This window comes from Brachycentrus maculatus, unplaced genomic scaffold (genome assembly GCF_059751285.1).
Source record: "Brachycentrus maculatus isolate JH-2025_06_01 unplaced genomic scaffold, ASM5975128v1 h1tg000054l, whole genome shotgun sequence".
NCBI classification, from domain to species: domain Eukaryota; kingdom Metazoa; phylum Arthropoda; class Insecta; order Trichoptera; family Brachycentridae; genus Brachycentrus; species Brachycentrus maculatus.
In genome coordinates, this window is record NW_028280808.1 from 873,430 (window position 1) to 901,312 (window position 27,883).

Below are 27,883 nucleotides of genomic sequence, written 5' to 3' on the forward strand. Positions count from 1 at the left end.
TTAAAATTAGTATTTTGAATAAAAATTATCAAAACCCCCATAGCAAAACTGAGTTTGAGTGAAAACTGAAAGAACCTCTAAAATAAAAACTATTTCATTTGAAATTTACTTATCTAGATAGTAATTTTTTACTTTGGATTGTGATTTTTTTACAATGATTTACAAAACACGTCATAATTTTTTTCCAAATATTTTAATAAATATTTTCAATTTTTCTCAAAACTACCAATACCATTTGACGGGTTTAGAAATAAGCAGATAATTACAAATATTCATTTTTTATACATTTGTGTGTGTGTGTGTGTGTGTGTGTGTGTGTGTGTGTGTGTGTGTGTGTGTGTGTGTGTGTGTGTGTGTGTGTATATATATATATATATATATAATGCAGATAACAAAAAATTAAACTTTTATTTTTCTCTTTTTCATCCATTGTCCTTCCGAAAACATGGTTTGAGTTAAGTTATGAGCCAAGCTTAAAAAATTGTTACCTAAATATGATGTGTCACTACAAAAACATCAATTTTGTTACAAGAAAACTAAATTCTTTCCTGCAACATTACATATTTTATGGCTGTACATTTAAGCCAATAGGCGAAATGGATATTTAGCAAAATTAACTTTTGGCTAATAGACATTTGAGGGTATGAAATTCAAAATCAATAAAAACTGAGCCCTAAAAAAAAACAAATTTATTTTTTTATAATTTATTTGGAAAAATATATATAAATTGACATTATTTAAGATTAGAGTTATGATTTCTCTTATGATGTCTCCGTAAAGATGAAGTAAAAGCACACTTAAAATCACAAACGGTACAATTGAATGGTTTCTCTCCAGTATGAGTTCGTTTGTGAGTTGTTAGTTTGGATTTGGTATGACACATGTAGCCGCACTCATCGCAAGAAAACATTTTCACCGACTGATGTGACTTCGAGTGACTCTTGAGGTGGGTAATACTAGCTCCGCGATAGGAGCATTGGTCACATTGGAAAGGTCTCTCGCCGGTATGCACCATGCGTTTATGGTTCTCCAAAGTGATGAGTTGTATGGACCTGTAAGAGCAAATATCGCAAGCAAATCTCTTGTCTCCAGTGTGTGTTTTAATGTGAGAGATCAAAGTGCTTTTACTTTTTGCTCGGAAGTCGCATAAATCGCACGAGAATTTTTTTTCTATCACGTGTTTATTCCTCTTGTGGGTTTTAAGACTAGACTTGGAACTGCAGGTGTAATGGCATTGATCGCATAAAAATGGTTTTTCACCGGTGTGTGTCCGTTTGTGCTCCTCTAAGTACGTGGATTGCACGCACCGATAAGGGCAGATATCGCAACAATACGGCTTATCTCCAGTATGCCTCCGCATGTGCCTCTTCAGATTTGAAGAATTAGTAGATCTGTATTCGCAAAATGTACAAATGTAAGGCTTCACATTGCTGTGCACGAGTTTATGGTTGTTGAGAGATGATGACTGAACACATCTGAAATCGCAAAGATCACAAGCCAAAGGTTTCTCACCAGAATGTATAAACATGTGTTTAACCAACTGAGAAGGAAATCTGGTTTTAAATGTGCAATAGTCGCAATATTGAAACAAAATATTTTTATTTTGTTTAGATCCATGGGAAAATGGCGCTGGAGATTTAGATTTCTTCTTTTTAGTTTGTTTGAAATGCTTTATTTTAATTTTAAGTCTTTTAGTGAGGTTTTCAAAATCATCATTTGGGATTGAGTATTCTTCGTCTGTTTTGATCAAACATGAAACCATCGCATCCGGGTCTTCCTGTTTTATTTTGACCATATTGAGCTCGTGAAATATGCCTATATCTTTTAATTCATCATCAATAATATTTCTACTAGTATCTAGTTTACTCTCAATGTTACTTTTGTCATATTTCATTGTACTATCATTGCTTTTTCCACTGAAATCGGAAAAAGAAGAATGATTTGATTCTTCCTTAAGTACCTGAAAAAAAATTAAAAATTTTAAAAACTTTATACAATTTTTTTAACAAATTTAAGAGTAACAAAATGTATTAAATGCATGATTAAAATTTTAAAGGCAAGTTAATTTTATATAATAAGAAATAAATCTTATAATAATGAAAATAATAAGGACACACGGGATAAAATTATGTTTAAACAATTATTAGTAAAATAAAAAACATGCCAAAAATGTTGAATCATTCTATAATATTTGTTCATTAATAGCAGTATATATTAAAACAATTTGTCATATAAATTTTTATGTAACAAATAATCTTGAAATCCAAACAAAAACTGGCTGGCGTTATGCAAAAAGAAACAAGTTCACAAATTTGAAGAAGAAAAAAAAACAGTTGAGTACAAGAATCATTATTTTTAATTAGTGTTTTACTTAGTAAATACCACTATTTCCTAAAATCTACTGTGACACGTGTTTCGATGCATTCCGCATCATTTTCAAACACCGTATGAAAATGATGCGGAATGCATCGAAACACGTGTCACAGTAGATTTTAGGAAATAGTGGTATTTACTGAGTAAAACATGAATTAAAAGTGGATAGATTTTACCACAAAGTGACTGCCGAATCAATTAATGAAAGAATCATTATCTCTGTTAGAATTGAATGTGGATTGGTTTCTGTCTGAATAATCTTAGCACATTTATAATTACATCTACAAACCAGCTAATAATGTGTTTTTATACTTTACTATACCTGTCCCATTTGAAGCAACTTTTGGTATTGCTGCAATGTAGTTTGTGTGGTTTCACATTTAGATTTAAAGGAAAATGCATTTTTTGCTTCAATTATACAAGGAATACAAATTCTATCTGATAATCCATCATCGTCTTTGATCTGAAATTAAAGAATCAACCACAAAATCTGATCAATTGTTTTCATTTTACCTTATTGGATTTTTTATCATTAGCAATGTATAAAAGTTATTATTGAAATCAAACTGATAAATTACCATTACAGAGCAGACTTGCATTATAATTTCGTGGACATTCAACGAATCATCTTTATATCTCTGAAAAACGCAAAACATTTCGGCGTCTCTAGATAAACATGTCCTGCACACCTTTTGATGTTTTCTTTCATCAGGAAGAGACTCAAATTTAAAATCCATTTTACAGAAACAATCGGTTTTTTTTTAACAAAACATGTAAATGAATATTATTAAGATTTTTATACAAGACTAAATGTTTTTGATTTTCTTACTGAAAACACTAACAAGCCACATCATACTCATGACAGACAGATGACATCTGTCAAGTATAATGTAATAAACAAAAAACTGGGTTGCCTGCAACCTATTATATTTTTCTATGGGACTGCTATCAGGTAATTTTTCTTAGAAAGGTAGGTACTTGATTTTTTTAAAGCCTCCACTCGTTTACGAGAGATTTTGTTTTTGAATATTTAACTAACTAACCACCACACCGCTTCACCGCAGGAGTAGGCAGAGAGTATTGAACGCCACACCACTCTATCTTTTGATATATTCCATATCCCCAGCAAGCATTTGATATTTCCCATAACCTGGGGGTTTAAAATATTTCATTAAAAATCGTTTTCTTCCTTTTTAAATTTTTCACTTCTAGGCACACAGACCGTTTGTTTGTTATCACAAGAAAATAACGGCGGGTTTCTTCAAAGTCTAAAAATTCTTGGAAAAAGATATTCGGACTTTTCGAATTGTGAAAGAATTCCTTCGGAACAATGATAACAGGCCATCAATGTTTATGACATGCCCAGCAATTAGGAATTTTTGGCTATTAGCAAGAATGCATTTCGGCGTTCGCATCCAAGGTCGTTAAAAACGGGACGGACCACGGAAACAATGGCTTCGACCATAAATCATGCTTTCTTTCCCTCACACCCTCACGCTGCTTCACCGCAGGGGAAGGCAGAGAGAGGATAGAACGCCAGGCTATCTTTGCCTAATTTCCGCCATCTTTCCTTATACGTGTCCATAAGGCACTCCCATATGTACTACCAATACATATTTTTCGCCTCTTCTACATTCATGCATCTCCTCATACACACCCAACGATTATTACGACTATTATATTGAATCTTTATCAGGCTTAAATTTTCCGATTTGAATTCACGAAACTGTAACAAATTAGATTTTTGTATGGGTCCCACGCATTCGGAATTCCGAACGTGGAAAACGACTATACTCAACCTATCCGCGTGCATGATTTTCCACCAGCGTTTTCCTCTTTCAAAATTTTGAAATGAATCGCTTAGAAAAACTGTTTATAAAGCACACGGTTGTTTTTATTCGGAAGGAAAGTATTCCGTATTCGGAAAACGTCGACAAAAATGACGTGTACTTGCGCCTTATTGTCTATGTAAATCATTGATTTGTGCTAACATCTCTGTCATCTATGGAAGCTAAAAAAAATTATCGGATGAAATTCGTAAAAATGATAAAAAGTGGAGACGCGAATTAATCTGAGTGATTTCGCGGGTCTGATAAATTTTATTTAATATTTATAAAAATCTCACTTGATTTTACGTGTGAACATCCAGCTGCAATACAATAAATAGTTCTAAAAATTGAAACGCGCAATAAATTCTTAAAAACTTTATATTTTACTTTTTTTTTTTTATATTGCCATTTTGTCTTTGAGCGCCGGATTGATTAATGTGTTCGTCGTATAATAATAGAGGTCAGTTTTTTGCACCGTTTTTTTCCTTACTGATATAATATATTTACCAAACTTTCCGTTTCGACAGTCTCGGTTGTTTAATTTGTTTGATTTTTCTGTAATAACTTGTCATGTTAATCGTAGTCAATTTTGTTATCATTACCTTTTCAGAAATGTAAACAAACGAACTGGTTTTATTATTGTGTAATCGCTGGAGGCTCCCATGCATATATAATTTCAAGATCACGGCTTCATCTCAACTCGTTTTCGAATCTCGCAAACAAAGCATCCGTCAATTTGAAAACAAACAGGATATTCAAGGTAAACAATTAATCAATAAATATGCACCCGCGCTCTTAAACACATTTGTCAGTTGTTTGCGATTATAAATAATCATTCAACCTTATTAAATAACAATAATTTATTTTGCAGTCCGACTAAAAATATTTTCATTGTGGTCTGTATATTTTTTTACCGATTTAGTAGATACTTCAAACCAGTACCAGTTTTTGTGCAATATATTTTTATTTCAAGTTCAATAACCCATACTTCTTTCTATCACTGCTCTTAGTGTTTCATTATTATATGTTTCATCGTAATATGTATCCGACATTCAAAAGATGTCCTTCAGTAATTTTCATAATAATTCAAATAAATCTTTTCGTAATTTTTTTGCACTAAAAAATGTGGTATTAATTTTCTTGCTATTTTTCCAAATATAAAAAGTTACAAAGCGTGAGATTATTCATAAATGTAGGCATTGTACTGCAAATTATGCTTCTATAGCATTTCTTGTGATGATAATAATAGTCATTTATTAATAACACCACCTAAATTGTGTTAATATTGAACACCATCCTAAACCATAAAGGAAGACATAATAAGGATATTTTAATCAATAATTTTCTCAATTCTCACTCATTTTTACCTTAACCAATATTTAACAAAGCAGAAATTATTTTTAAAAAAAAGTAAACAATACCATATTAAAAACGAGTAATCTGACAACTGACGTTTTTGGTGAGAATTTTTTTTTTTTAATATAGTGGGTTAGTCTTTTTTAAAGTTAAATAAAAATGTATCTTGTTCATGTATCAGTTCTAAAGGGGAAAAAAATTCCAAACAAAATATTTTGGTTAAGTTCAATGTTACCCTAGTGGAATGTATTTATTTCGTTTATTGATATCTGACAGTAACCTTATAATAAATAGTTTTTACCTAAGCAGATTATATTAGAGGTTAAACTCACTCCTGTAAATAACTTATTTTGTTATAAAATTTACTTTGTTTTCATTCCCGCTATAGATGGACGCAATGTGTGTACCTGTCAGCTGCCGCCAGCTTACTCTATATGATCGGATCAGCAAACTACAGGAGTCCTTCGAGTGGAGCGATTGTACTTTCTTAGTTGGCGACCAAACAATACGGGCACATAAACTAATCCTAGCTATTAGTAGTCCCGTATTCAAAGTTATGCTCTATGGTCCCATGGCCGAAGTGACGGAAATATCGATATCTGATATCGAACCAGATGTCTTTCAGCTGTTATTGGATTTTATATACAAAGATAAAGTCGTGATCAACTCGTTGGAAAATGCCTGCGGGCTACTCTACGCAGCGAAAAAATATATGCTTCCTTATCTCGGCGAAACCTGTCTCAAGTATATTGAAGAAGCCACGAGCATCAACAACGTTCTATCCATTTTCAATTACTCAGATTGGATTCAAGAGGAAAATTTACTCTCCCACTGTTTAAAACTTATTTGTAAGCATTCGGAAGTCGTGCTGTCTAAGGATTTCGAACATATATCAGTGTCGTGCCTAAAAAGGGTCGTGCAGGAGCCTTCTATTAATTTATCAGAGAAAGAATTGATAAAATTTTCCCTTCAGTGGGCTCACTCTGAATGCGAGGAAAGAGGTATAGATCCGTCGGATGACAATAAGCGCCAACTGCTAACGGATACCAATATACTCGGTAACTTGAGATTTCTCTCGCTGCCTATCAGCGAGATGACTTGGTTGATGAGTTTAAACTTACTTTCGGAAGAAGAACTATTATTTATAAAGCCTATTTTGTCAGGTAATTACAAATCCAAAGAAGATGTCGAATTATATTTAAAAAACCAAGCGGAAAAGGTTTTGCCAATGTCACAATCTAACAAAGATAATTTTACATTTTGTTCAATCACCACACCGCGCACTTCTCTCAAGATCGATTGGTCATATTGTTGTCGACCAATAATCAGAACCGCAAATCCCCTTCATATCAATGATGCTGTTCAAGATATCAGTATCAGAATAAAATGTCAGAAAACTGTCTTTATCAATACCTTTGTCGTTCCTTCTCGCCAATCTCTCGATTACAAGACATCTCTTTTCCATACGTACGCCGAACATATGGTCGTTGGTGTTTCTAGTACTCTAAATACGGGAGAAGAGTGCTCCGTGGTTTACAATAGGAATGTTGAATATAATGGAACCATCTACATCAATTTGCCTAAACCTTACATTCTCAATGAAGGAGAATGGTATACTGTATCGTTTTCCTGGCCTGGACGGAATTCTCAGACGTATAGATATCCCCTGTGCTATCGACCTACGACAACATTTACCTCGGTATATGAAGCGATCTTTACTTTTGACGATAACTTTGATAATTATCAGTCGTGTGGAAGCTTTGTTGAAGGGGTTAAATTTTGTGTTTAATCTCAAATATCATCTGATCTGTGCAATTTTATATATTTACAAGTTTATATTAAAAAAGAGTATGCATTTAAATATTTTTTTGGGAATTACAATGTGAAAAATTACAAACTTATTTGCATATAATATTACATTATAGTACGCATTTGCAATCTATCATTAGCATTTCTATCTGAATATTTAAGTAAATGAAAAATAATAATCAAAAAAAATATTAATTAATTAGTTGACAATCTCAAATTTAGCACATTTTATACACTTTGACGAATATGTAACACAAATAGAAAATCATGCTTACTAATTGCAGTTTGCCCTTTAAGAAGGCGTCATTTATATATGGAAGTCAACATTTTAACTACGTAGTGAAGATATCTTTGACATTACTCGTATTCAGTAAAAATCAAATGTCAATTACTTTTTTTAGCAACTTTTACTACCAGACAATATGGATAATTTGGTTTTAAATCACCAAAGTCATTCCAAATTAAAAACCTTAAGCAATTTAAATGTTGTCTGCACTATGTAGTTAACATTTTAACTTCTGTATGTAATCCCGAAGTATTTAATGTACTCGCATCATTTAAATTTGCAAAGACATCAACAAATTTGATACAGAAAACTTTCCCATAAAATGCAGTTTTTTGCTAATGTATATTTCTTTCAGTCACAAATCTTTCTAAAAACTAATGTAATTACTTTGTATATGGATAATATTTATCCGTTCATTAAAATAATGCAACAAAGACATGTATAAATTAAGGGTTTTTTGTTGTTTTTACTATTGCCATTGTAATTCCTCCCCACTTTTATTTAAAAAATGAAAGGCCTGAGGGAAAAGAGTAAACCCTCATTCGGTAGACACTGACTAAAATGTACACGCATACCATCTATGAGAGTAATTAAAACATTTTTTATTTGGGCGATTTATGTTGTCGGAAAAATATATTGTGTGTTTACAATATTTATATTTGTTTCCTCTGTCTATTATTTATTTTAAACTTTATAACAATGAATACATTAGCGAGCTTATCCAAATGCCAAAAAGTATTTTAACATTTTTTTTTAAATACCACATGGCATCATAACGCAATGGCGCACAGAAAAGTTTTGAATCTCGAAACCGAGGAGAAACATAGTGCTCCGAGTCCTTAAAATGTGTGTACAAAAGATGCCATATAATGTACTATCCCTTCAGTTAAGTAATGTTTAAGGTATTAATAGTTAGGTATGTGTTAAATATAGGTCCTAATCTGTTTTTCTCTCATTGAGTGTATTGTAACCTTTCTTATAACTTAACTAAGTCAGTAGGCTTCTTCAATGTGCCATTGATAATGATTATGTATATAAAAGTAGATGTTTTTTTTGTCAAGATTTGCTGTCAGATATTTCTGATTTGGTGTTGCGAGTTGCTAAGAATAGTCTCTGATATACAAGTCAGTTCTGTCACTTTACTACTTTTTCTTATCGCCAAATGGATGCTCTAGATTTCCTCAATATTTGATACATTAATCCTCTAATCTGTTCATCATCATCATCATATCAGCCCGTTGAGGTCCACTGCTGGACAAAGGCCTCCCCCTTCCGCCTCCACTCCTCCCGATCCTGCGCCGTCCCCATCCACTGTCTTCTAGCTAATCTGTTATTATTTGTAATTTGACTAGCAAATTTATACAATACTCCGTGATCACCATTCGAATTTATTTAAACATTAACTTGTTATATTTCTTTCTTGTGTATTGAACAAATGATGGACAATTTCATTCAATCATTATTTTCACCACAGTTTACTTATTAATTGCTTGCGCTCCAGTCCAAGCTCTCGAGAATGAAAAATATAGGAGAGGCGTACAGAACAACAACCATTTAAGATTTTTCTTCAAATCTAGAAAGCAATATGCTTTTTTGGTGTGATTATGAAGAGTAGTTTTTCATTGATATGACCGCAACAGTCAGCTAAAATAATAATAATAATTTTAATAACCTCAAGGTCACTTAAGCTATAACAATATCTGTCATTTTGCTTCTATATTTAGCAGTATGGGTTAAGACTGCACCTAAAATTGGTAGGAGGTCTTAACTTTTCCAAGACTGGTCGCTTAAATTGCTTTTTATAATTTTATTTGAACCATTTCTTGTTTTTTTTTTTAAATATCCTGTAAACATACATTGCAGAGAGGTTTGAATTTCAATCAATGTTTTTAATAAGTCAAATAAATGAAGTAAAAATAATTATATTTTTTAATATCGAAGTGTTATAAACTTTATTGGGTGATAAAGAGAGCATTAAAAAATAAATTTATAAACTCTCAGATCTGTGAGGATATTTTCCCTAAATATATGGTCTTATAATGTTTAATCTCATCCTTTTTGGTACAGAATGACTAATAACTAGATTCTATCAAGTAATGTATTTTAATCTCATTTATGTAAATTAAATAAATGTTTTAGTGGTACTAAAATTGCTAATCCCTTAATTCTAGAAGGCTCTAGAGGTATTTTTTAAAAGTTCATTGTATTAATTTTGTTTGCGGCCATATAATTTGATGAAAGCTCGGAAAAACTAATCTTATATGTTTAATACTATAAGAATATATAATAATAAAAATATATACTAGTGACTGGATATTGGTCTGAAATATTTTGTTTTGTATTAAGGATATTAAAAAATCTGATTTATTTTCATGCTATTACTAACATCTTACCTTGTGCTGTGTGATAATTTCTCGTAATCAGGATTTACCTTAAGGTACACATTGTCGGCTATGGCGGCCCTAACTGATAATATTTTTTCCATTATTAATAAAATGGCTGTCAGAGCTATTCAGAAAAATGAGCTCTTTAGAATAAAGACTGTTGTAGCAGTCGTAATATGCTAAGGATTTTATGGAATATTGATGTATTTTTTCCCCTATATGTAATGCACTCAAATGAAAATGTCCTTTACTACGGATCAATTTATCATTGATCCTAATATTTGTATATTTTTAGTATTATGTGAAGTATTCCAAGAAATATGAAACTTCATACATATGTATGTCTATTACAGTGATACCATAAAATCAAAAAATATTAGCCACCATACAAATTGCTTTATAACATAAATAAGTAAAACTTGTTTTAAGTAGATTTTTAAGTAAATGTTTTTTAAAAAATAAAATCTAAATGTCTAACATTTAAAAAAATATATGTAAGTAGATCAATTTCATTACTCTGTAGTGAATATAAAATCAATTGATGTTTATAATGTAATACTTTCTCTGTGTAGAGTTACGGTCCATTCACATTTATGAGACTAATCACTTGTCAAGTTGCATGATGATCTTCAAATCATGCCCTTGCTAAAACCACACTGACATTGAAATAATTTTATGTTTAACTCTTATGTTTTTGTTCAAATAAACACCTTTATAACTACTTTATTTGCCATTATTATAAAAATTCCATTGTTTATATTAATAGTCTCATTGTTTGGTAATTATTTTTTCACAATGATGTCATTTTATATCTCAAATTGAAATAAATATGACACTACAAGAAAAGGACCATTTGCATTATGCCACGGTTTTATTGAATACATTACTTTGTAAAAGTTTGTATGAATCGTTTCGATTGTATTATATTCACATTACAAAATTTGGAACCTCCAGTAAACCGAATTTCACATAAATGTAACCTTAATGATTTATTTATAATTGTGTAAAAAATCTAATATTTAAAATTTATATATCACAGCTAGAACACATTTATGTACTTCAAATAAAAATTTATTTTAATAGATTAAAAAATATTTTATTTTTATGAGGAAGTTAATTCCCACATGATTAGAATTTATAATTTGAATCATAACTAATTTCTGTCAAATTTAATTTGTAACATCACTAATTACAGCCAAATTTAAATGACCGTGTTTTTTGGGTATATTATTTTCCTACAACAACCGAAATATATGTAATCCTTATTTTATTTCTTTATTTATTGATGTGATAAAAATAAAATGATCGTTTTTCAATAAGCTCTCCCTATTCATTCCACTTTGAACATAACATATATTAAAACTACGCAACCCATTTTTTTTTAATATTGTGTATTTTTACCAAAGTTTTTAATACATTGTTTGTGTTAATGTACAATTATTATTTATTTATTGTTGGATTTGTTTAAATATATTATAAAACAAATATTTTCCATAAAATAAATACATACGTATTTTACTCCATTTTAATAGTGAATTATTATTCTCCTTTACATTGTATGTGAGAACTGCTTTAGAAAACCTTGTATTACTTTATACTTATATTTGCCCTTTCTCATGGACAACTGGTTACATAATACGTTGACAAGTACCTATTAACAGAATAAATCATACCATATACCTCTTTTGCGAACAATTAGAGTAAATAACAATAATAATTTAATGATTTTAGATCCCTAAAGTAATAAAAAAAATACTTCCTAAATCTACGTACAAAAGTATTATGCATTTTTTGTTTATTTTTTTTCTACACATTTTTGCCTGCAGTCTACAGCTAAGCAGAATATATATTTTTGTTCTTTGTCCCCTATCCGCACTTCAATGGTGCATAGGGCACCGCATCAAATCAACACGGTGTTAATTGCTAATTACATATAGGTAAGGTCTAATTGTGAGCTTAAGAAACAATTTTTTTTTGGATTAGAATTACCTACCACTGTTGAAACAATGGTTTTGATCTTGGAAGGTCACATTTCAACTTTTAGGTGTTCAAAATAAAACTATACACATAGAGGACAGTGACTAATTATTGTTCATTCCCAAGTTTTTCGTGCGAGGTTTACAGGAAATTTTCTACCACTCCCATTTTCAGAATGCATTTTTTTGTACAGTGGAGATAAAGATTTTACTTAAAAAAAATTAATATATGAATTTTTGGGCTTCAAAGACATTCTGTCTACTCGACTGAGAGGGGGGATTGTAAGGGCCTCATAGTAGCGTGATTTTAAGCAGGCTTACCTGCCACACTGCAAACTCCCTGCTCTTATTTTTTTTTTATGTTTACGGTCCATAATTTTTTTTTGTACATAAAATTTACCCTATCAATGTTAAAATTTATAACATTTCCAACGAGCCTTCAAACACAAGTAAGTAAATAAATACCCTTTCAATGTGGGGTATCTTAAAATTATTTCATGTAAAATTTTTTTATGTAAAGTGAATCTATAGTTATTTTACCTCTAGTTGTTATGTTGGCTAACTAATTAAATCAAAGGTAAAATAAATATGAATGGACAGTAGTTACAAATTGCAGAAATTATGACTATATACTGGATAAATTCTAAGCGTACGAGTTCATAGAAAGAAAAAAAATGGAAAACGATTGGGAATATTATTTATGTACTTATAGATAATGACTATGAAATCTGAGTAGAATCGTGGCTTCAACGTAATTTTTTCATACTGATTATTGTGTACACTGATTTTACATCAGGTGAGGCGTCTTAATAAATAGGTAAATACCTATTAAAAAGTTATTTATTTTAAATGTTTTTGTCTATGACAAGTAAGGTACGTTCAATATTACTTACCAACGGGCACACATATTTTTTACTTGTGCCTAGAGGACCTTATATGGATATTACCTTATAGTGCAAACTAATAACTTAGACACACAAAACGATAATATTGAGGTGTAAATTAAATTTTTGCCGATATTTTCAACACCAAAAAATCTTCATTTACAATGACTTATGCGCCATCATTCATACGAGAAATGTAACACATTAAAGCAATTGTTTACAATCTAAGAGAAAGTCACATTAATCATAAAAAATAATATTCTGCTAAAAGCGAAGATACATTTCTAAAATCTTATCAGTTAAGCGTTTTTGTGACAGTTGAAAGGTTGTAAAACAGTTGTGTATTTTTTTGGAATATTAAAATCAACTTGTATTAATTATGAGAATGTGGCTTGTAATTAATAAAGTGTAATTCTTTAAATAAGTTGTTTGACCTGTGTGTACCAAATACTCGTATTTTAGGGGTAACTTAAAAAAATTAAACTGGGTTTGATTTTTCTCAATTTATTATCTTAATGAGGCATTGGAAAGTTTCCTTTATTAATTTTCATCATTGTGACAGTTTTCTTTTGGAATTATTTTTCTTTTAATCATATTTTTTAATTTTTCATAATTTTACCTACTCCAATTGAATCGCCAACTTCACATCAGTCCGTGTACGACGATCATCTATTGAGCAGTGTCGTTAAGTGAACAATCTCTAAAATCAATACACGGTCCTGCGGAATTTTGACAGGTGTCAAATATAATAATGGATTTTAACGTGAAAAAGTTAGTAAAAGAGGCTGGCACTGCTCTGAGCAGAGTAGTTCAGGTAAAATAAACGATAAAAAATTGTCATACCCATGCAGAATATATATTTTGAATCAACTTGTTAACGTATAAGCGCAATATTAGGCGTGTTGAATGACTCACATCGAAGTCTTATCATTTTAATGATTCTGTTTGTACGGTTAATGAACAGCGAATATGTTATTATTGAAATATATTTTTATTCTTATGTAAGACTACAATACTTTTACTTACAGCTCACAGAAGAAAAATTGGGTACATCGGAAAAAACTGAGCTTGACGCTCAGTTTGAAAATTTGGCTGAGAAATCCGATTTGACAAGGCAATGGACGGAAAAATTGGTCCGGGATACGGTGTCGGTTTTAACCCCGAATCCTGGGAACAGGGTTGAAGACTTCATATTTGAAAAAATTGAGAAAAAGAAACCTAACAGACTTAGCAACCTGGAATACCTTGGCTTGGACATGATTGAGGTAAATAAGTACTCAGTAAATTTAACAAAAGTATCTCACATTCTAAAAATGACGAAATTAGCAATCATTAATCGTGTTTCATATTCGAATCATTATTTTTTTGTTGGATTAGATGTCTTACAAATACTAACTTAACACGAAATTATGTAAAAACATAATTCCATGCTCTTAAATTGTTTGTAAAAATTTTCATTATATACCAACTAGCATATAACTCGACCCTCGGCCGCATAATAATCAATTTGTGGTCGGATGTCTTTGGAGGTACAATTTATATATATGATTTTTTTATCAAATATATTTTTAAGGAAGGTGATATTGCTTAATTTTAATTTGATACAATTTGAAATACCACTACAATATTTAAAAGCATTAAATGTTTTTTGATTTCACCTTTGTATTTCAATAAATGACAAAAAAATGGAGATGTTGATCAATTAAATGATGACGGTACTCAATTAAATTCTTGAAATGGTTATATAGTATCATAATAGTAAAAAATAATGTTTATGTTATATTTTAAAATGAAATTTCATGCCTTGATTTCTGATTATTCAATTCGAAAAATCATTCCATAAATCCCATTGTTACTCCATGCCATCTTATTCATAATATAAATGTTTGGGTTAAACTTTTTTGGAAGAATATTACTATGCGTTGTTGAAGATCTTTATTATTTTATTTGCAATATAACATTTTGATTTTAATCCTTTTGCATTATGAAATATACCATTTTTTAATATTGTCTCATTTTCTAATAATTTTATATGACGTACGATTTGTTGTTTACCTATATCAGATAAAATAATAGATTTGTCCTCCCGTTAGCTTCATATGATATGAAAATAAAGCAGATAATTTAGGTTTTCCTCATAAATTGCCTTGCTTTCTACAAATCTGATGAGATATATAATTTTATTTTATATTCAGACGCGGTTTAACTTTTTGACAAGTGAGTTTTTGTGAAATAAATTTACATTATATCGTGGGTATACTGGCAAAAAATGTTAACTCTTAACTACTTGTTTGAATAATCCCTGTTAATTGAAGCTTTCAGCCTGAATAAAATACCCACTTCACCCATCCCTCGCTTTACGGCCTAGATACCTTCCACAAAACTTGGCCACAACGTTTTTAACGTTTAAAAATATAACACAATGTATTCAAAATAAATATCCAGCCACTTATTGAACTATTTACTATGCAACGGATCTTTTTAGGTTAAACCTGAAGGTTCTTTCTCCATTTGAAAAATATTTAGTTTATTTAAAAAAATAATTAAACAATACCTTTTCTTCAAAATGTAAAAACAACATTTTCTGCCCTGTAGCGGGTAAATATAAAGTTAAAAATATGCCTCTTTTGCTGGGATAAAGTACATTTTCTGGGCATTCCGAAAACATGCACAGCTGAAAATTGACGATTTTTCATTTATGACGTTCTTGAAAGGAGTGAGCGAAGTGTTAAATCAAACACGGATTTTTCGAGTCTACTAAGTTATATTTTATTGTTGAAAAAACACATAAAAGTCAATTTTGTGACAATTGTTTTGCCTTATTATTCGCCAATTAGTTATGGCATTTTCAAACGAATGTTGACATTTTAAAAAATCTCTGTTTGATTTAACATTAAATACATAAATTAAAATGGAGTTCTACAAATTGAACGCCAAATCTATAAATAACATGTTATTATTCATTATTTGTGTTTATTTTTTTTAGGCTGGGAATGAATTTGGATCCGGAACTCCATATGGAAGTGCCCTTATCAAAGTAGGCGCTTATCAACAAAAGCTAGGACAGTGTGAGAGGGATATGATTGGTACAGCCGGACTGTGTTACATTCAACCGTTACGCAAATTCTTGGATGGGGAAATGAAAACTGTAACTAAAGAAAGAGGCATTCTAGAAAGCAAACGGTATTTATCAACTTTTCTTGTATGTCTTTTTGTCTTATACATTTGAAAAATCCATAGATTTTTTCACTGTAATATTTATTTAATATTACACTGGACTGGTACCTGAAGCGGAGGGGTGATCACCTTTCCTTCATGTGTTAACAATCAAGATCACACTGCGTTTATATGATGCAGACCCTATGCACCATTGGGGTGCGGATAAGGGTTTGATGATGATGATTGTCTTCAGCTTCGTGGTCTCTTAGACCACCAAGCACTAAGTCAATCATATGTCTCTATGCCTATTTTCTTGTTTTTATTATATTTCTGTTGTTTTTTCTAGGCTAGATCTTGATGCTTGCAAAAACAGAGTGCGAAAAGCTCGCAGCATGATTGGGCAACAGTCAGTAAGTATTCCTTTTCATAATAAAAAAAATCATTATAAGATTTTTAAAAAAACTAACAATTCCGTAGTTTGTAATAATTATCACTGCACTATCTTTGTGCGGTGTCTATCATTGCAGTATTTCAAATAAATGTTTCAGTCTTTTTAATATTACCGAAATAAAATAACCAAAATCGATTGACAAAAATTTGTCTCAAATGAATATAAAATGTTATAATCGGTTCATACTTTCGTACTTATAAATAGCTAATTAATTTCCATAATTATTCCTGTACCATGTCATAAGCATAATGAAACTGTATTATATATGTAAATTAACTTAAACAATAATGAATTTACTTAGAAAATTGTATCTGTAAGGAATGTGGGTATGTTGGTGATGCACTGGCGATGACAAAATGGCCGCAACCGTATGCATACCCGCATAGTCTGGCAACCAGATTCTAGATTTGTCTTTCCTGGAAACCAGTCACTTACTTAAAGCTACCTAGTATTACTTATTTATAGTAATCCAAAGTACTAGCGAGTAATTTACTGATCATCTTCCACCACATAACAATTATGTTTTTATGATCCTCAATTTTTTGTCTAAATTAACAATCTAATGTATTTTTATTTTATTTTAATGCTACGTCAAGGATGGTATCACACCAGAGCTAATGTTAGAGCAGGTAATATATTGATCTCGGATTTTCTATGTGTTATTCTACAGACTGTATTTATACTGCTTATATTAAAAAAGGCTTTATGTACATATTACATATTCTGCCCTTAATAAAATAAAATAAAACACTTGTTTTTTTTTATTTGTAAAAAAAAATCTTATGCTAGGATTTTTTTATATGGACATTATTTTATGTAATTAGTAACTTTGTGATAGTGAATATTTCCCATTTTATAAGGTTATTGTGAATTGCACATTATGTATTCCAAAGTTTTTCTTGAGAAATTATCATTTATAAATTTCTGTACGCTACATAAATACATACTTCTTACAGAATTATAATGACTGATAATACCATTTAAGTTGTATAAAATATTAAAAATAAAAATAATGTAGTATTTTTTGTAAATTAAAGCAAATGAATATTACAACAGCTTATAACATCATATATAATATTATTAATTAACTACAACAACAGTTTGAAAAGATAATAGATATTGTCATAAATATATTTAAATTAAACACTTTGCAAACATATTTTAATGACGGTATTGTTCATATAAACTTTTACTAGATTGTTTTAAAATAATGTCTAGCATTTTATGTTTTTATTTAATATTCAATTTAACTAAAATTAATACAATAATTTTTTTACATATCGCTCACTCCTTTCAAGAACGTCCTAAATCAAAAATCGACAATTTTCAGTTGTGCATGTTTTCGGAATGCCCAGAAAATGTACTATATCCCAGTAAAATCGGTATATTTTTAACTTAATATTTACCCGCTACAGGGCAAAAAGTGTTGTTTTTGAATTTTGAAGGAAAGGTATGGTTTAATTTCTTTTTTTAATAAACTAAATATTTTTCAAATGGAGAAAAATCCTTCAGGTTTTATCTAAAAAGATCTGTTGCACAGTAAAAAGTTCAATAAGTGGCTTGATATTGATTTATAATACATTGTAATATATTTTTAAACTTTAAAAACGTTCTCCTGAAAAATCAAGTTTTTTGATTTATGACATTCTTGAAAGGAGTGAGCGATGTGTAAAATGAATATGTTTTTACACTCATTATTTTGATTTTGTCTCAATCATTATTTATTACACATTAAAGTTTAGTATGAAAACTGATACTATTATGGAATATAATGCATGATATTTAAGGGAAAAAATGTTCAAGGCGCAGTAAATACTAACTAAATGTCCGCCTCCGTAGTGTAATGGTCAGCACGCTCGGCTACCGTTCTGGAGGTCCCGGGTTCGATTCCCAGGGGGGGTCAAATAAATATAAGTGATTTTTTCACTGTTATATTTATTCAATATTACCCTGGACTGGTACCTGAAGCGGAGGGTTGATCACCTTTCCTTCATGTGTAAACGATCAAAATAACTCTGCGTTTATATGACGCAGTGCTCTATGCACCATTGGGGTGCGGATAAGGGTTTTATTATTATTATTATTAAATGTCTTATATTATCTTTTTCTCGAGCATTCCCCGTCTCAGACTGCTATTGCTGCACACCTCTGCTTAATTTAAAGTGTATTTGTACTTTCATGATTGTTTTATTTTTTGTTTTTATGAAAATATTGAATGATAACCTATCTTTTACAGCAAATACATCCTTTTCATATCGACATTATTTATATATTTTTTAAAGGTTTTTTAAGATTTTTTTTCTCTTTTCAAATACACAGAAATGAAGGTTGACCAATTAGATAAAAACAATTTCTAAAACTTTCACTCTAATATAAATATTTCAGTTTGTAAGCTCTGTAAATACCCAGACTTCCATATTCTTCTTCATTTATGTTAAGATATCAATATGTATAAATAACTAAGTGGAGAAACACAGATTTGTATGCAATGAATTCAACACTCTCAAAATATTGCAAATATAACAAGGTGTCAAATCATAAGCTCAATAAAAATTGAAAATCATGTTTTCAGGCATCTCTTAGTGTGTAAAGTAATTTAGGAACAATCTTACATACATTTCGTAGGGGTTTCTACTAAATTAAAAGCATACTCAACTCAATCATAGATACTGTCTAGAACTCACATGCGAAAGAACATGTCAATTAAAGGATATATTATATATACAAGTTCTGAAAATTTTAATAGTGTGGTTGTCAATTTTGGGAAGAATGGTGAATGTTTCACGTGTATAAAGTGATCATTTAGACCAGCCTATGATAAGCCGTATTTCCTGTAAATACCCAGACTTCCATATTCTTCATCATCTATTTTGAGATGTCAATATTTCTCTTTTCTTAATTACAATTTAGTATGTCACTACATACCGTTTAAACTATTTTCGTAATCTGTACATAGTTAATTGAAAATTATCTTCCATTGTTAAAAGAATAAATATTCTATAGTTGTAATCCGGGTCAGATGAAAAAAAAGTGAAGGACATTAGTACCATTAACCAAGCTAGAAAACAAAATGCCCGTCACCAAAAGGCCTGTTGACATAGTTTATCCTTCCTGTTCCCAACACAGATTAAAATAAAACACATTTTAGTTAGAAGAAACAAAAATCCACTAATTGATATATAAACCTTGTACTTAAAAGCAAGGTAAATGATAAATGCAACTCCCATCTAAAAAAATCCGGGTCAGATATATAATACCTCCCGCAAACCTTTTTTGTCATTCCTGTAATTTCAGTTATTGTTAATATGTTCAATATTATGCAATTTATGTCAAAGATTTAAATGAAATATTCGATTGAAGCGTCTGATGGTAAAATTTCCAGGCTGAGCGAGATCTGAGGGTAGCCCAGTCGGAGTTTGACCGCCAGGCCGAGATCACCAAGCTGCTCCTGGAAGGGATTGCAGGCTCCGGCGCCGCCCACCTCCGTCATCTTCACGAACTCGTGGCGACACAGGTGCGGCACTATGCGCAGTGCCATCACATACTGCAGGAACTGCAAAAGGATCTGGTTGCGTAAGTACTGAATTTCTCATTTTTACTACATATATTACAACCACTTTCTAATTTCCATTTAAACAATATGAAATTTACTGTCACATTTTTTAGTATATAATCCTATACACATGACATTTAACTATCGCGCGTCTGTCACACGCCTTAAGGTGGAGACTGACCGGAGCATTTCATCTTAACGTAACACGTTACGATGCGAGCATTCAGGCAGTCAGTACACTGAGCCGGGCGCTCCATCCATAGTTTTGGATGCTCGGTGATGCTCGCCGCGAGCGATGTTACAACGTTTTGTTACGACGAAATGCTGTGGTCAGTCTCCACCTTTATGTTAATGCCTAATGGCAAACCCACGCATTATAAAACCCAAAATTGAAATCCTTTTTTTTAATACCTGCATGGACTTGTTCATGGAAAGTCATTATATGTAAAATAATATAGTATATTATTGAAAGCGTGAAATAACACATTACTTAAGTATTATGAAGTACATAATTGGATAGATGCTTGACTGCAAAACTCATAGTAGGGTTTGATTCCCATAAATTTCAAAAATGTGTATTCATACATAAGATTTGTTGTGTTGTATGTTTCACTTTGTCTATTTTTCCTACTAAATATTTTAATACTCTTTGTGAGTGCAAACATAATAAATCACTTTTAGTGTATAAATTTTTTAATTCACAAAAATATTTTTTCTAAAGGCCGTTAGGAAAATAATGATCTCATAAAATAAATTAGTTTCTAATTTGGTAATATATGTATCATCATCATCTTCTAAAGGCAGCGCCTTGTAGTGTCAGCCACTTGTCTCTGTCAGTCGCCATCCTCTTGAGCTGCGAATAGGAGGAGACGTCCATGAGCCGCTTCAAATCCTGGAAGTATGAAGTTCTTGGGCGGCCTCTTGTTCGTTTTCCCAAGATTCTTCCTTCGAAGATGTTGCTAAGAAAGGTGCTATTTCTAATTGAGTGCCCTATTAGCTTGGCCTTCCTCTTCAAAATATGATTTAAAAGCTCTCTTCTTTCTTTTACGTCCTGCAACACCTTTTCGTTGGACTTCCTTACAACCCATGATGTCTTGGTCATCTTCCTCCAAACCCACATCTCAAATGCTTCAAGCCGGTCTTTTTTGTACTTTTGGATGGTCCAGGTTTCACACCCATACAACAAAACACTCCAAACAAAAGCCTTTATGAATCCTTTTCTTACTTCAATTTTTAAATGTTTGTTTGATAGGAGGCTGTACTTTTTCATAAAAGTTTGCTTGGCTAGCGTTATCCTCTTTTTTATGTCTAGGGTACATTTATTGTTATATGTTAGCGTGCTACCCAGATAACAGAATTGATCCAACTGTTGAATTACTCTATTTCCGAGAAGTATTGTTGGATGGAGGTCAGATTGCTCTTTTTCAACGATCATTGATTTTGTTTTGGCGGCATTAATTTTCAAATGGAACTTATCCAGAGCATTAGAGAGAGTGTTTAACATGTGGTTCATGTCACTCTCGTCCTCTGCTATCAGGGCGATGTCATCAGCGAATCTTATACAATGTATTTGTTGACCGTTTATTTTTACTCCATTTGTTTTTTCCTTCAACTCTTCAATGGCCTCCTCTATGAACAAATTGAATAGATAGGGTGACAGCGGACAACCCTGTCTCACACCTTTTCTTATCTTGGCTTCTTTTGAGGAACCATTAATATCTATGAGAGTGGATTGGTCCTTGTACAATTTGAGGATGATTCTTCTGTCCTTCCAATCAATTCCTCTTTTCTTCATGACTTTAAACAAGAGGTACCAATCCACTCTATCAAAAGCCTTCTCTAAGTCTATAAAGGTCGTGTATGTTATAAGATTCACATCCAGTCGTCTTTCCAGTACATGTATATGTAATTATAATACATTTTTCAATTTGATGCATAAAAATATTCTGCACATATTCTACTTTATAGTACACGCTTTTTATTTTTGCATCTTATTTGCGTGTTAGAATTTATATATATAATACAAAAATCTTATAATTACAGAACTACTATATTCTATGCTTTCGATGTATATTTATTGTGTGGGGAATATGAAGTAAAACTCTATGGTGGTCTTGCTTTTGTATCGGTGCATGTAGTTTGACTTTCCAGGTGTTTACACCTCATTCCATCCAAAAAAAATGGTGACAAACACTCCTTACTTCCCTCATTCAGTTTGTACCAACAATTAAATCATAAATTTCCATAAAACTGCATAAATTTTTTCAATGGTATGTACAAGTTATGTTTACAAGTTAGCTATGGAATGATGCCATACGAATATTTCTTTATGATAATTATTGTTATTGGATTGAATGAGGTAACGCAAAATGTAAACACACACATACACACACACACATATATATATATATATATATATATATATATATATATATATATATATATATATATATATATATATATATATATATATAAAAGGCCCTACGTCGCTAGGTCCTTTAAAGAATGCTATAGCTTATTTATCTGTGTTTAGAGTAAGAACAAAAACCACCATAAAAATCGCTCCTTAAAAATAATTGGTTAATTATGTTTGACGTTTGACTTGCCATTGCAGTATACTATCCTATTCTCAATATTAATTAAGCCACAATAGCTTTTCATGATCTATCTCTATAATAAACATTTATCACTTACAATTCTTCATTTACATTCATATTTCACCCAAAGAACCATTTAATTTATGTATTTTCACAAAAGTAAAAATAAAACATGCTTTGCAGTGAGGTAGATGCACCTCGTCTCAGAATCAACAGTGAGGATTTAGAGTTGGAAGTGCCTCCACAACCTTCTAACAACATCAACTAACAACCATTAATATTGTACTTACTGCATGTTAAAAATATGTATTGATCCTTCAAATGTGTAATCCTATTTACTATGTATAGTTACCGCTAGTCTTTCTTGGTGGTGTGCCAGTCCTATATGTAATTGTAAAAAAATAATACTTATATGAGTATTTAAACTTCAATAATCTTTCTCTTAGAATACATTTATGCTGCCTTATTTAAAAAAGTGAATGTGTTATGATTGTTAGTATGGTATGTATACATATATAAATGTTACATGTGTGCATGTCTAGTTGCATTTCGGGATTAAATATCTAGTGGGTATTGTGTACTGTATTGTAATTAATAGGTAAACACAGACATTGAAAACTTATTTCAACAACATAATTACAGTTTTCAAAATCATTAATTAGAAAATAAAATAATTCACACATATCGCTCACTCCTTTCAAGAACGTCATAAATCAAAAAACTTGATTTTTCAGCAGAACATTTTTAAAGTATAAAAATATAACACAATGTATTCAAAATAAATATCAAGCCACTTATTGAACTTTTTACTGTGCAACATATCTTTTTAGGTGAAATTTGAAGGTTTTTTCTCAATTTGAAAAATATTTAGTAAATTTAAAAAAAATAATCAAACAATACCTTTTCTTCGAAATGCAAAAAGAACATTTTCTGCCCTGTAGCGGGTAAATATTAAGTTAAAAATTTGCCTCTTTCGCTGGGATATAGTACATTTTCTGGGCATTCCGAAAACGTGCACAACTGAAAATTGAAGATTTTTGATTTATGACGTTCTTGAAAGGAGTGAGCGATATGTGTCTTCTTAATGAAATGAAACCTTCCAGTCCATGCTTAGAATCTCTTTTTAATATTAATGATCTGATTTAAAATGGTATTGATTATGCAATTTAATTATAAATAAATATTATCTACCCAAAATAATATCTTTGGCTCCTCTCTTTTAATTTTTTATTGCCGTATTTTCATTTTTAATCTCTCTTTCTGTGTTTATATTATGTACATCCAAAGACTTTAAATTTGTGCAGCCTCCAGTTAAACTCTTAGCGCTTCTCAAGGCAATGCAGCTTACAGAATAGGATAACTATATAGACAAAGATTCATTTTTCAACTTTCGGTTACCAATTGAAAAAAAAATGTGATGCAATATTTTAAACAATTAAGGTATTATTGGAAAATTTTATTGAATCCACACTGTATTTACTGAAATACTGAAAGCTTAATTACCCTTTTCATACAATTCCTTGAGAAGTACTATTTGGATATGGGGGTGCAGTAATTTCAATGACTTAGGGTGCATTTATTTAATCAAAACTTTCATTGGTTATTAATACTAATTCTCAATACTAATTCTCATTATTTACTCTATACATTTTTTTAACAATTCTACTTACTATTATACTATATTCAAAATATTATTGTACTCAATGATTCAATAAATATTTTAACATTGTTGAAATTAATGCATTTTTATTGCTTTTATTTAAATTTATTTTTATTTTCGTTCAACCTCTACCTTTACATAATCCTTTCAGAACTTATTACTTTAAAGTTCACATTCAATCTACAAAACATACACATTGAAAATGACTTTATATTTTTTAAAGTAAACCTTCTACATCATTCAATAATTTGGATAATCGTATTTATTTACATACTTAACATATTTTTTGCAATTTAATCACTAAAAAGCATAGTCGTTTGGAATAATAAAGACTGATAACTGACAGAAATCTTTATAATACATATCAATGTACAGCCATTTCCATCTAGTGAACCCAATCATAGTACTAAGACAAACGCTTGTGTGCGGATTGTAAAACTTGGGTTATGTTGTGTAAAAGTATCAGTCCTTACACCTATATAGATACTTAAGTATGTGTTTGTTAAGTTAACTCAGATAGAAACGCCTGTACCAACATTTATCTAACTTACTATCATTCTATTCAGGTTTGTACTTACAAACAAGCACTTGCTAAAACATGATTTTGTCTAGTTATTTTGGAATCCATTTCTTTTCCCAAGGAAGTTATAAAATAAAAAAATCAATACTTCTCTACTATGGAACGTAATTTTCGCTTTCTTCACATTCATACATCTTATCGCATTTCGATTGGAAAGTCTTAAAAATAATAAAGATTTTTCTTTGTAATTTCTAATAGCTTTTGGGATTATTAGTATTTATTATAAATTTCAAACACAAATTTGTCTTGTGATACAACACAGAAAACAAATTAATGGTAAAACCTTCTTGTGAATAGTCTAGTTGTTGATGCGTAAATATTGTTATTTCTTTTATTAGTTTTGTTTTCTTTTATTATTATTGTCTGTTTTATAAAATATATGCTCTAAGAGATCTGCATACTTTAACTGAAGGTTTGGAATAAATTAAAAATTGTGACCCGCATACGAAAGTTATATAGGAAACTTTATATTATTACTAGACATGACAAAACATTGAAACCCTTTTAAAAATAAAAATCTTCTTATTAAATTATGGAAATTTATATAATTTCAAATATATTATTAACTTTCTTTCTATCTTTCTAACATTTTTCAATTAGATTATTTAGAATTTTTAAAATATAAAATAATAATTTACTACGAACAAAATACTTAGTTAAATTATCAAAAGTCTGTCAAATTTAAGAATATTTCCACTTTTTGACCATCTCTCATTCCTTCCCCTGTAACTGCTAATAAACACACAAAAAATAACCACTTGAGATTACAACCCAAGTCCTGCTAACTGGCAAATATTTTAATTTGTGTAAAGTAAAACTTTAATAAAGTTATATTAAGACATAAAGCGGTTAACATAACTTTTAATTAGGTTATACGTAATAAAACATTATGCCAATTGCATCAAAGCTAAAATGTATCTAATATGTCTAAAATTTAGATTGAATGATTCAGCAATATATGGTATTATAATCTCTAGTTTTTATTTAAATATGGTGTTGGATATTAGATTGATGATGTGCAGGTTTAGTCAACAGATAAGTGTGACTTGTATTAGAGCGATTGGTGGTTGCTACAGGTTGGGAGGGCCGTCACCGTACACGGCCGTCAATGTGTCCGAGATGCCGGACAGCCCACCCGGTTCCCCGAGGTCACAAAAGGCGAGAGTTATCTATGACTATGATGCTAAAGATTCCACAGAGCTAACTCTCTTTGCAAATGAGGTAATTATCAACAATGCAACATATACGTAATACATATCAACGTATCCCACATATTAGACATGGGCGATAAAAAAAAACTAAATTATAAAAAGACGTTATCAAAAAAGATTTTACTTAACACATTGTTTGCGGGCAGCTTTTTCATCAACCCCGACCTTAATTTATTTACTAATTAGGGTCATATATGAATCTCTACCAACAGTATGTTAAAGACGCTTTTAAGTGTTTGCCACAAACAATGTGTTAATTGCTTGGTGCAGCGTACGAGCCATGCACTTACATCTAATAATTCCTCTGGTGCAGAATTGCTCATAACAGTGATAAAACAAAATAACAACTATATAGTTTTTTCCCTATATTTTATTTTACTAATGACCGGGTTTCGTCGCCACTGACATAATCAGACTGGTCTCATGATGTCGGTTACAACAAAACGCAGTCACTAATCAAATCGAATATATGTAGAAAAAACTACATAGTTTTTATTTTATTTTGTAAAATGCAGTTACACCACGAAACGCCAGTAAAAAACTGAAATCTGATAACAATGAGTCAAATGACTTGAAAGTTTCATTGCGTAATTGAAAGTATACCCCTACAGTCTTGACGCAATATTTTATGTCAGTTTGTACTGAATAAAAAAAAATACAAAAATAATTCAATTTCTCGCATGAATGTATAAATTCGGAGTGTAAACTCAGCTTTAGACTCTTCGATGACTCATCTTTATCATACTCGAAAGTGGGTATAAATGTGCACCACACGTGAATGCTACACACAAAGATAATAGTGTGTACTAGTATCTATAAAAAGAAATTTCGTATTTTTAATATAGTATTAGCATTTCGAAAATTACTATTTTGTCAGCATCCCGTGACTGTTTGCGATATAGTAAACGTAGTGAACGTTTTACTACAGTTCTTAAATTCAATCATTCAAAGCCAATCACAAAACATATACGTTGTGTTTCAGATCATTTCCGTATGGGAATGCATGGTCCCGGATGCCGATTATATGGTGGGAGAAAGAGGATTACAAAGGGGAAGAGTCCCTAAGTCATTTCTTGAATTACTTCAGCAATAGTTTTAGTAAAACTACTAGTGAATCTCAAATCTCTCTTGTGTTCTTATATTTTACTCAATTAATCTCAAAGAATTCCACGAGGTTGTAGGGTCCTGTTTTAAATGGTAACAAATGATAACTGGATATTTATTGATTAATTTGTATTATAAAATGTATTTTTACTTTGAAAACAATTTTCATACAAATTTATTTTATATTAATGTAATATCGAATCTGAATACCTGAATTAAATGACTTATTAAATTAATGTTTGCAATAATCTTCTAATCAATGAATCTCTTGGTTTTCTCAGTAAAAGATCTGATAGTATCTTTCAATTAGTTATTATTGTAAAAACATATCAATGGATATTTAAAATTTTAAGCTATATAATTATTTTATTAATACTATTAAATTTTCTAAAAACAATAATTCTTAATTGGTTTTGTTTTGTAAGATAATTTATTGGTCTTCCAGGATTATATAAACAATGTTACTTTTAGTATGTTTGTGTTCTACAATTGTGCAAATTTAAAAATTATGTAGCTGTCCCCTTAAATAAAAATGCACTTTAGCCCTTAAAGTATGTCCTGTTGTCCTCCACTTATTAGAGTAATGCTGCAATCATGTATGTATTTAGAAAAATGCAATGATTCTCGAAATAATGTTAGTTGTAAATATAATTTTAATTTAATTTCTAAAA

At 30.5% G+C, this 27,883-nt stretch overlaps 3 protein-coding genes across 9 annotated transcripts; 2 read left to right on the top strand and 1 right to left on the bottom strand.

Annotated features, from left to right (window-relative positions):
- Positions 1 to 688: 688 nt before the first annotated feature.
- Positions 689 to 3,268, bottom strand: LOC148311975 (uncharacterized). 2 transcript variants are annotated; one of them, XM_088278005.1, is made up of 3 exons: positions 2,952 to 3,268; positions 2,696 to 2,836; positions 689 to 1,960 (listed from the first exon to the last, which is right to left on the bottom strand). In XM_088278005.1, exons 1-3 carry the CDS (start codon positions 3,108 to 3,110, stop codon positions 734 to 736), a joined length of 1,527 nt encoding a protein of 508 aa, XP_088134131.1. In that variant the 5' UTR covers positions 3,111 to 3,268; the 3' UTR covers positions 689 to 733. The 2 variants fall into 2 exon arrangements, with proteins under 2 accessions (XP_088134131.1, XP_088134132.1); XM_088278006.1 differs by having other exon boundaries at positions 708 to 1,960; positions 2,686 to 2,836; positions 2,952 to 3,092.
- Positions 3,269 to 4,370: 1,102 nt separating this feature from the next.
- Positions 4,371 to 7,556, top strand: LOC148311976 (uncharacterized). The gene is made up of 3 exons (XM_088278007.1): positions 4,371 to 4,662; positions 4,813 to 4,962; positions 5,947 to 7,556. Exon 3 carries the CDS (start codon positions 5,947 to 5,949, stop codon positions 7,345 to 7,347), a length of 1,401 nt encoding a protein of 466 aa, XP_088134133.1. The 5' UTR covers positions 4,371 to 4,662; positions 4,813 to 4,962; the 3' UTR covers positions 7,348 to 7,556.
- Positions 7,557 to 13,543: 5,987 nt separating this feature from the next.
- On the top strand, positions 13,544 to 27,444 carry EndoB (SH3 domain containing GRB2 like, endophilin-B). 6 transcript variants are annotated; one of them, XM_088278008.1, is made up of 8 exons: positions 13,547 to 13,711; positions 13,926 to 14,162; positions 15,884 to 16,080; positions 16,403 to 16,466; positions 17,104 to 17,136; positions 19,890 to 20,080; positions 25,974 to 26,118; positions 27,091 to 27,328. In XM_088278008.1, exons 1-8 carry the CDS (start codon positions 13,649 to 13,651, stop codon positions 27,199 to 27,201), a joined length of 1,041 nt encoding a protein of 346 aa, XP_088134134.1. In that variant the 5' UTR covers positions 13,547 to 13,648; the 3' UTR covers positions 27,202 to 27,328. The 6 variants fall into 6 exon arrangements, with proteins under 6 accessions (XP_088134137.1, XP_088134134.1, XP_088134136.1 ...); XM_088278010.1 differs by lacking the exons at positions 25,974 to 26,118; positions 27,091 to 27,328 and adding exons at positions 22,841 to 22,872; positions 23,718 to 24,392; XM_088278011.1 differs by lacking the exons at positions 17,104 to 17,136; positions 25,974 to 26,118; positions 27,091 to 27,328 and adding exons at positions 22,841 to 22,872; positions 23,718 to 24,392 and having other exon boundaries at positions 13,544 to 13,711.
- Positions 27,445 to 27,883: the final 439 nt, after the last annotated feature.